Source organism: Nicotiana tomentosiformis, chromosome 7 (genome assembly GCF_000390325.3).
Source record: "Nicotiana tomentosiformis chromosome 7, ASM39032v3, whole genome shotgun sequence".
NCBI classification, from domain to species: Eukaryota; Viridiplantae; Streptophyta; class Magnoliopsida; order Solanales; family Solanaceae; genus Nicotiana; species Nicotiana tomentosiformis.
The window spans coordinates 105,695,911-105,706,215 of NC_090818.1; the positions used below are offsets into that span (position 1 = coordinate 105,695,911).

General features: G+C 40.3%; 1 protein-coding gene and 1 pseudogene across 1 annotated transcript; both read right to left on the reverse strand.

Annotated features, from left to right (window-relative positions):
• On the reverse strand, positions 1-1,270 carry LOC138896143 (uncharacterized; annotated as a pseudogene).
• An 8,485-nt stretch (positions 1,271-9,755) lies between these two features.
• Positions 9,756-10,235, reverse strand: LOC138896144 (uncharacterized). The gene has a single exon (XM_070180927.1). It carries the CDS (start codon positions 10,233-10,235, stop codon positions 9,756-9,758), a length of 480 nt encoding a protein of 159 aa, XP_070037028.1.
• Positions 10,236-10,305: the final 70 nt, after the last annotated feature.

Consider the following 10,305-nt stretch of genomic DNA (forward strand, 5'->3'; position numbering starts at 1 on the left):
TCACTTCCTGCAAGGCATAAAACATATAATAAGTGCAATTCACTATCATTTAAGCTCAAACACAAGTAAAATACAGTAGTTGAGTTCAAACTATGACTAAAATATGGATTTCTAGCCTACCATCAACATCCCACACTTGAACCACTCGTCCTCGAGCGATCAAACTGCACTTCACATAGAGACAACCTTCTTATTAGACAACTTTCCTAATGCATCAACAATAACATACCCAGTATTATCCCACATCATAGGGTCTGGAGAGGGTAGTGTGTATGCAGACCTTACCCCTACCTTGTGAAGGTAGAGAGGCTGTTTCAAATAGACCCTCGGCTTAGAAAAATATAAGTACCACATTAATTAAAATATAGACAATGAGGGACAACACCAAAAAGCCATATAAAAACATGCATAAAAACAACAACACGATAATAAGATGATCAAAATGAAAGAAAATGACGGGTAGTCATAGAGACCTACTACCAACAGAATGCAAGAGTGCATACTAATCCTATTGGTATGAACAATATACCACTCACCATACTACCCTAATCCTCCACCTCCACACCTTTCTATCAAGGGTCATGTCCTCGGTCAGTTGAAGCTGCATCATGTCTTGCCTAATCACCTCTCCCCACTTCTTCTTCGGCCTACCTCTACCTCTCCGTAGGCTCTCCAATGTCAACCTCTCACACCTCCTCACCGGGGCATCTGTGCTCCTTCTCCTCACATGTCCAAACCACCTAAGCCTCTCTTCTCGCATATTTTCCTCAATGGGGCCCACACCCATCTTGTCGCGAATAACCTCATTCCTAATCCTATCTAACCTGGTGTGCCCACACATCCATATCAACATCATCATCTCTACTACCTTCATCTTTTGGACATGGGTGATCTTAACCGGTCAACACTCAACCCTATACAACATAGTCGGTCTGACCACCACTCTGTAGAACTTACCTTTAAGTTTTGGTGGCATTTTCTTGTCACATAAAACACCAGAAGAGAATCTCCATTTCATCCAACCTGCCCCAATACGACGTGTGACATCTTTATCAATCTCCCCATACCTCTGAATAATAGACCCAAGGTACTTAAAACTTCCTCTCCTAGGGATGACTTGCGAGTCCAGCCTCACCTCCCCTTCCTCTCCCTGAGTCTCACCATTGAACTTACACTCCAAGTATTTTGTCTTGGTCCTAATCAACTTGAAACCTTTAGACTCCAGGGTCTGCCTCCGCACCTCTAAACTCACATTCACACCACCTCGCATCTCGTCAATCAATACAATATCATCTGCAAATAACATGCACCACGTGTTGCGCCCCTCTTTCTCGTGAAATCAGGTTTCGACGTTGACAACTCTTTTAAAAGGAAGGGTTATTAAAAGAGAGAGCCGCCACCTAACGGATTAAGGTGCGTTAGGGCACCTATTTGCATATGACTCAGGTTTACTAGTTTGCATCACCAAAGATCGGGTAAGGGCTCAAATTACCTCGAAGAGAAGGTGTTAGGCACTCCTCGAGGTCCACAACGGTGGGTCCCGGCCGAACTCAAATCATGTGAATTAGTCTAAGAGAAAAGAAACAATTTGGACAAAGAAAGAACTATTTTAACAGGAATGGGGGGTCCTAAGTTTTTTAGCCTAAAGGATCACCCCGTGAAACGTAAATAATACTTCGTAACTCCCTCAAGATGGGGTGTTACTCATATTATTCAGCTGGCACAGACTATCATCTCCTGCTACCCGATTACTATCTTTAAGTTGTTTACCTAAAGCGCTCTATTTGATTCTAAGTCGTACCCTATGCGTGCACTACCCGTCCCATGCCTATGGTCCATGAGGCATTTGGACATCTATTTCAGGGTAGTTCTAGACTTTAACTTAGGTTGCTCAAAAGGAGAAAACTAGGCGACATACAAAAAACAGTTAGGACTTTCAAATAGAAACAAGTATGGGCTCAAGTTACCCTCCGCATTTAGACATCAAATGCACGCCAAACTGATTAGTATTAACAGGTTTTATTAATTGCAAAATCCTATAGGCAGGATATCTATGTGATATTGACAAACAAGCAGATAGTCGTATACAAAGTCAATTTCTTAATGCGATTATTAGGACCTACAAAGTTTGCCTACTGATTTTAGCATGATACAATTAAGCCTACCAATATGGTATCTGGGTGTTTTGTGCGATAGTAAATAGTGGCAGGTCACAGAAACAAACCTAGAATTATTTGTTTTAATCCTATAGGCATGTTTTCTAATGAAGGTAACAACACAGAAAACGGGCATAAACAACAATTAAACAAATTCAGGTGTGCATTCTATAACTTGATCCAGTTTGAATCCTATAGGCATGATTTCTATAATCTGAACAGTTTTGAATCCTATAGACATGATTTCTACAATCTGAACAATTTTTGAATCCTATAGACATGATTTCTGTAATCTGAACGAAACAGTATGCAAGCAGGAATTCACACACACATCGGACCATATCATTTCTATAGGCATGGTTTGTAACGGAACATAATTAAGCCAAACACTGAGCCTATGGACATGGTTGCTAACACATAATGACTGAATACAATAAGACACTTAGAAGCATGATTTCTAACATATAACATCCAACATCACAACATTAACCCTATAGGCAGGATTTCTACCCTCACTTTATAGCAAGTATAAAATAAGAACCCTTTTCCCATTTTTACTAATACCCCAGAATTGTTATTACAAATAATTATTATAGATCGGAATTTAATGAATGAATTACAAGGTAAGTAAAACTATAGGGAGCCTACAGCAAGCCCAAATACACTTGGACATGCCATGCCTTCAACTCACAGTAGTTCCAAAAGCCCATGTTCATAGATACACAATAACTAGTAGTGAATGATTCACCCATATTTCAAGGATAAGCATACAAAACTCAAATCTTTAGTGTGTCAGAGTTCCCAAGGGCTTCAGGAACCCAGGGCAATGCTCACACTAGAGAGATTGATCAGAAGCAGTTCAAAGAAAGACTAGGGACCAGGTCCTAGTGTGTCAGAGTTTACAAGGGTCTCACATGAACCCTGAGCAATGCTCACACTAGGGAGGTCAGAGGACAGAACCTAAATAGCTTTGGCTTTCAGCCAGCTAGGAGTAGGAATGCAGAAGGATCAGGGGAGTAGAATGAATTAGGGAATCCACTTTAGGACAGGGTCACATATTGAGCATATACAAACAAATGGTAGACATGCTTGAACTTAGGCAAACTTAGTCAAGTTTTTAAGAATTAACAAAGTCACATGCTAATAAAGACAGTTCATAAACATATTCACAGTGATAACAGAGACTTACAAATCAAGCTAAGTCATAGAAAGAAAACACATTGATTAGCAGTAGGAACTGATTAAGACAATCTAGTAGAGGTATCATAACATAGTGAGAACAGAACTAAACAGGCTGTAACAAGTTCAACAAATAAACATTATAAATCTATTAAGGCACATATCTATACATGGCTAAAGAGGTATGAAAATATGTTTAACTCTAAAAGATAGTCCTCAATAATACAGAATTAGGCAGATTTTATTAATCAGTTTAAACTAAGTTCAAACATATCTCAACTATATGTAATAGCATTTAGGACAACATGGTCTAATTGCAGTAACACATTGAGCAAGTAATCATAATGAAATGGCAGAGGATTCAATAACTCACCGGTTAAGATGAAACTGGGAAGAAAAGAATCCAACAATGTAGCAAATATCACCAAATAGAAGCAGAACTTGGAGATTTCTGGCCTTGGCTTTCAGCCGGCCAGGAATCAAAGCACAGAGTAAAATTACTCAAGAGAATAGGAGTATACAACTTTTGTTTATAGTAGTGAAATGATCTTTCGAACTTTTTTAATCTTCTCTTCAAAGGGGAGTGGAGAGGAGTTTAAATAGTGCAGAGATTAGAGTATAGAAATAGCTAATTTAAACACTAAAGGCAAGTACTTAAATCAGTAAAATTGAACCCTAAATTTTAGGTAAAAATACACAAAATCGGCAGAAAAATAAGGCAAAGAATCACACAACGCATATAATGAGCATAGACAGGAAATTGTTCAAACGAAGCACAAAATTGAACCAGATTTGGTTCAAGTAAAAAGGGTCTGAAACCCTAATTGTAGGTAAACCACAAAATCGACAGACAAAAAAGGCAAAGAATCACATATTAACATAAAAATAAACATAGGTAAGAAATTATTTAAAAGGAAACCTAGAATCGAACCAAATTTGGTTCAAGTAAATGGGTCTGAAACCCTAAATTAGGTAAGTGAAGGGAATCGACAAAAATAAGCAGATTCACAAGTAATAGAATGAATATAGACGGAAAAATGCTAGAAATCAGAGTTTGAACCAGTTTAGGTTCGAATCAAAGAAAAATCTGGAACCCTAACCTTTAGGGTTTAGTGCGAATCAACGAGATAAGAGAGAATCATTACAAAATAACGTGCTTGGACTCAAGGTTGTCCAGATTCAAGAGACAAATATAGATTTGGACAGAATCAAAGCGGGGTACTTGCCATGTTTAGGCAAGTACCTAAGTCACTTCGTAACATAGCACCAAATAAGGGAAAAACACTGAAATGGCAAGGGAATAGGGAAAGAATCCCATTAGGAATGAGATTTGGGTGAGGCGGCGGAATTAGGGTTCATCATTAGAGGGGAAATAAGGGAGGCGGGTTTAGGGAAATGAGGGTTAGGGTAGAGAGGAGGGAGATATAAGGAAAGGGGGGTGGTTATTTGTGGGACGTTGATCATCTTTGATCAATGACCAAGATTTAAACGGACTGGGATCGGGTTTTAATGAATGGGTAAGGGTAATTGGGTTAGGAGTATTGGGCTTGGGTGAATTGGGCTGGTTTGAGTAGTATTAGGTCCGAAATCAATTAAAATTGGGACCAGATTTTAAATACCCAAATTTAACCAATAAAATAATTTGTAAAATAAATAAAAATATAATTTGTGCATAAAAGTGATTGAAAATAAATATTCAACATTAAAAAAATATAAAAAGTTTATTTTCGCATAAATAAAGTAATTATAAGTACATATAGGCTGTTATTGCAAAAATATGCAATTATAGCCTTTAAAATGCAAATGTAATTATAACAAATGTACTAAAAATATTTAAAACCTAATATGGGTGTAAATGATGAGTTTAGATGATAAAATCATCATAAAAATTATTTGTAAGGTAATTAATGGGTATTTTTATATATTTATTTTAAAAATATGAGAGAAAATTGGATATCAACAGCTGCCCCTCTTTACCCAGGAAGGATGAAAGAGTTGTCGGGTAAAGAAATGATGACCAATTTTGACCGAATGGGGTGTTTTGAAAAATATAGGCCGCACCATGGTCTCTGACTGCCTACATATCCCTGGTTATACAAGAATCAGGCCATGTGTAGTTCTTGATCCGACGGTGAAATAAACCGATGGAATTATTATAAGAACAGATTGAATATTCTGGATATGATAGGTTGAGAATAGTTACGGATATATGAGTGGGCATTAGGTGAGAATAAGTAACGGACGGTGGTCGGTTGCGTTTGAAATAATTGAAGGATATGAACGTTGAATGGAACTGTAGCGAAGATTGCTCCCGTTATGAGAACGGTTACTTTCCGGATTACCTATGAACTCAGAATACGATGCATGCATACAGATTATCGCATAAATTTAAACATGATGCAAATTCCCTTTGGACCATGGAGATCTTCCTTGGACGGTGAGGATGACGTCCTTAGACCATGATGTCCCGGACCATGAATTGTGCGGTAAAGGATTCGCAGGTATTGAAATGATGTTCTCGGGCTATGAAGATGTTGCTTCTGAACCATGATGCCTTTGAATAATGATGTGCAAGATTAAGAGATCCTCAGGCCATGGCATGGTGTCTCCCGGCTATGAGGATGATGCCTTCGAACTATGACGCCTTCGGACAAATTGGCTATATATAGCCTATGAGATGCAGAGATATGATGCTTGAGATAAAACAAGATAAAGCTTAGTCCTGTGTAGAGTCGGGAGTAGAGCTTAGCCCCGAGAGAAGAGAACAATGCAAGGTTTGGAGCAAATCAACATTTGTGGTTATGCAAGGAGAGACAATGCTTAGTCTCATGCAATGAGAAGGAAATGCTTAGCCTTGTGCAGTTGAAGAGGCATGGCTTAGCCTCATGCAAGATGGAGACAATGCTTGGTCTCATACAAGGGGAAGGCAATGCTTAGCCTTATGCAGTTGAGGAGGCAGGGCTTAGCCTCATGCAAGATGTGAGACAATACTTAGTCTCATACAATGGGAAGGCAGAGGTTAGCCTTATGCAATTGAGGAGGTAGGGCTTAGCCTCATGCAATATTTGAGACAATGCTTAGTCTCATGCAAGGAAAGGCAGAGCTTAGCCTTATGTAGCTAAGGAGGCAGGGCTTAGTCTCATGCAAGATTTGAGACAATTCTTAGTCTCATGCAATGGGAAGGCAGAGCTTAGCCTTATGCAATTGAGGAGGCAGGGCTTAGCCTCATACAAGATTTGAGACAACGCTTAGTTTCATGCAGTGAATAAATAATAAGTGATAGCGGAGTATTTCTTAGCTGTGGATGAGTTCGGTAGCCTTGTTGTTGTGAAGACAGTGACTCTAAGGTGCGCACGTACTGGCGACTATCTCTTGTTCCTGCATTCAAAGAAAAATCGTGAGTTTTGCGAGGGAGGTTGGTTCGTGCCTTTGTCTGCTCCGCTCCGCGTTAGAATCCTGTTCGAGTTACCATGGGTAGCATCTGGCTAAAAATAAAGTTTTCGAAATATATGCATGCATAGTTATTCAAAACATAGTAATGTGCAATTTAAAAATTATTTATGATGAACTAGTAACCGTGACACTATCAGAGACATTGAGACCTTCTTGCCATAGAATTTTGAGGGTCCTCCTCAAAATTCTGTCCCAGTTATCTAGACGGCTATTCCGCATACGGTGCCGTTGGCTGAGCTTGCCCCAGAATTTTGAGGGTCTGCCCCAGTTTTCGATTATAGGGAAAATGAAAATTTTATTGAATTGTGACCGAACCCACAGGGCTCTCTACGTATCCCCTCTTAAACGGGAATCAGGTCAAGCGTAGTTCAGTCAAAGTTTTCCACTTCTCTGACAATTTCCTCGGGCATAATATCCTCTTCCAGATCCCCTGAATCATTATCCTTATGTTGCATTGTCTCATTACATGTCACAGTCGTAAGTTCATCGGGATAGGTAATAATAATGCTATATAGAAACACGTAAAGAATAATAATAAATACTAAAAACAACAATGCATTTAGATAAATCTTGAAAACGTCAAATAGGTACGGCTCGATGACCCGAGAAATTATTTCAAAACAAAACTTGCTTAAAACAAAGTACTAAAAATGTCTTAAATGCTCATAAAAATTACTTTTAAAATAAATGATGCTAATTTCCAGGCTACCCAGGAACTCGAGCCCTTGATGGTGCAGCAGTCCAGTTCTTGAGAACAACTCCCTTCTTCACGGTCTGAATAATGAGGCCTTCCTCCTCTTCCTCCTCAACTATCGCACTGTAATCCATGTCTCCATCATCCAAAAATAGATTCCTTATACCGTCTAGAACTTCATCTTCTTCGGACTCCCACATCATGTCAGCTTGGTGAAATGACTGGCTCAAATGTGGTACTGGTTGCTCTAGAGGGTAATAAGGACCACGCTATGGTGGCGACCAATTCTGATACTTGTGCCAGGTGCATTCATACCCAAGCCCAAAAGTTGTGCCGTGACGCTTTAGCTGTATTGGTTTGGTAATCCCCTGGATATTCTTGTCGAGACCTTTGCCAGGCCCATACCCTGTCCATGCCAATATGCCTTCTATCTTACTACTCCACCATTTTTACTTTTCAATTGCGTTGACGCGCTGGATGCAATGGTATGTTTCTCCACCCAACTTCCTTCTATTCTTGATGACCGGAACATTTTGACTGGTGTAAATGGGATTAATTCCGTCCCCATGGATGATCACTTCCTAATGGTTCCACTCAAACTTCATGACCTGATGTAGAGTAGAATCTACGGCCCCAATGGTATGTATCCAAGGTCGTCCCAACAATAGGTTGTAGGTAGCAGATATGTCCAACACTTGAAACTCAACATCAAACCAGGTTGGGCCCATCTGTAGGATGAGGTTGGTTTCCCCAATTGTGGCCCTTTGAGACCCATCAAATGCTTTCACATTCATACTTCCTGCTCGTATCTCGTGTATGCTTTTACCCAATCTTTTCAGAGTAGTTAGTGGACATATGTTAAGACTCGAACCCCCATCTATCAGGACTCTGTCAATAAACTTATCCTCAAATTGCACTGTGATATGTAGTGCCATGTTGTGACTTAGTCCTTCTGATGGTAGCTCGTCTTCATGAAAAGTGATCTTGTGGCTTTCAAATACTTGTCCTACCATATTGGCCATCTCTCCACTGGTAATGTTGTTGGGTACATAAGCCTCAATCAACACTTTTATCAACGCATTCCTGTGTGCCTCAAAATTCTACAGCAGTGATAGAATGGATATCTGAGCATAGGTTTTGTTCAAATGATCAACCACAAAATACTCCCTTGCTTGTACCTTTCTTCAAAGATCATCCGGGCCGGTTTCAATAATGGGCTGCCTAGAAACGGCTTCTTTACTTGTTCCCCCCAAATGCTCAGGCGTGTAAACCCTACCAGTTTTGGTCATACCTTGTGCTGCACCAGTTTCTTCCATTTTCTCCTTTCCTTTCCTTATTGCTTCTGCAACATAATCCCATAGTATAGCTTTAGACTTATAAGACGGTGTAGGTGCTACCATCACGGTGAAGGGTGCTATTACTTCAACCTCAAACGGAGTTGGTGCAGCTACCTCAACTTCAATTGGTGCCTGAGTTTATACCATGATAGGTGTGAGAGTGACTGGAGATGTTTCAGGATTATCTAGTTCTCGAATGAGTCCAATTGACCCCTCTAAGTCCCATTCTTCATCGGTCTCTATCATGTTTACCCCTTCGTCCCAGTGATCCGGGAGAGGATTGTTATGGACATTGGGGGCAGCCTCCTTTGCCTGTATGACTTTGGTGTCAATTAATGTCTGAATCTTATCCTTCAAAGTATGGCACTCATCAATAGTATGACCTTTCATGCCTGAGTGATAGGAACATGTCTTATTTGGATTGACCCATTGAGAGGAATTTTCCATGGCGACAGCGAGAATGGGAGTGATATAACCGACAACCTTCAGTCTCTCGTACAATTGGTCTACAGGTTCAACAATTGGGGTGTATTGTCTGGGTGGTCTGCGTTCAAAATTTTGTCTAGGTTTTTGGTAGTTTTGGCGGGCTGGTGGTGAGTGGTAGTGTGCGGGTTGGGTGTTATAGGTATGGTAAGTGGTGGCAGGTTATTGGTATCTGGGAGGTGAAGGCTGATATGTGGGTGAAGGTGTTTGATATGTGAGAGGAGACTTCAGACCTTGGGATACCATCACGACCCCTACTTCTTTCTTCTTGGATATACCCTCTGACCGCAAAGCTTTATTCGTAGCCTGTAATGCCTCAAAATTAGTTATCATTCCGCTTTTGATCCCTTCTTCAATCATTTCCCCCAATTTGATGATGTCGGAGAATTTGTGATTCTTGATAACCATTAACCTTTCGTAGTATTGTGGATCCCGGACGAAGAACTATTTCATCTACTCTTCTTCTAATGCCGGCCTTACTTTCGCAGCTTCTGATCTCCATCGAGTAGCATACTCACGGAAAGTCTCTGTTGGCTTCTTCTTGAGATTCTGAATATAGAAAATGTCTGGTGCATTTTCTGTGTTAAACCTGAACCGATCCATGAAATTCGATGCCATGCCTACCCAATTAACCCATTTCTTTGGGTTCTGACTGATGTACCAAGATAAGGCGTCTCCAGTGAGGCTTCTCATGAACAGCTTCATGCAAATTATTTCATCCCTGCCAACTCCTACAAGCTTGTCACAAAATGTTCTCAAATGCACCTTCGGATCACCTGTTCCGTCAAACATCTCGAACTTGTGAGGTTTGTAACCCTCCGGCAGTTCTACATCTGGCTGAATACACAGATCTTCATAGTTCAAACCCTCAATACCTTTACCCCCTTCGACACCCTGGACTCGGCTTGTGAGCTTCTTAAGTTCCTCTGCCATATTCTTGATGAGCAGGTCCTTCTCGGCGGATTCTGGTGTGTATGGGGTTTGTTGAGTGGGGTGAGGTAGA

Excerpts from the sequence above, each read along its gene's own strand:
- LOC138896144 (XM_070180927.1), bottom strand. The coding sequence starts at position 10,235 with ATGGCAGAGGAACTTAAGAAGCTCACAAGCCGAGTCCAGGGTGTCGAA.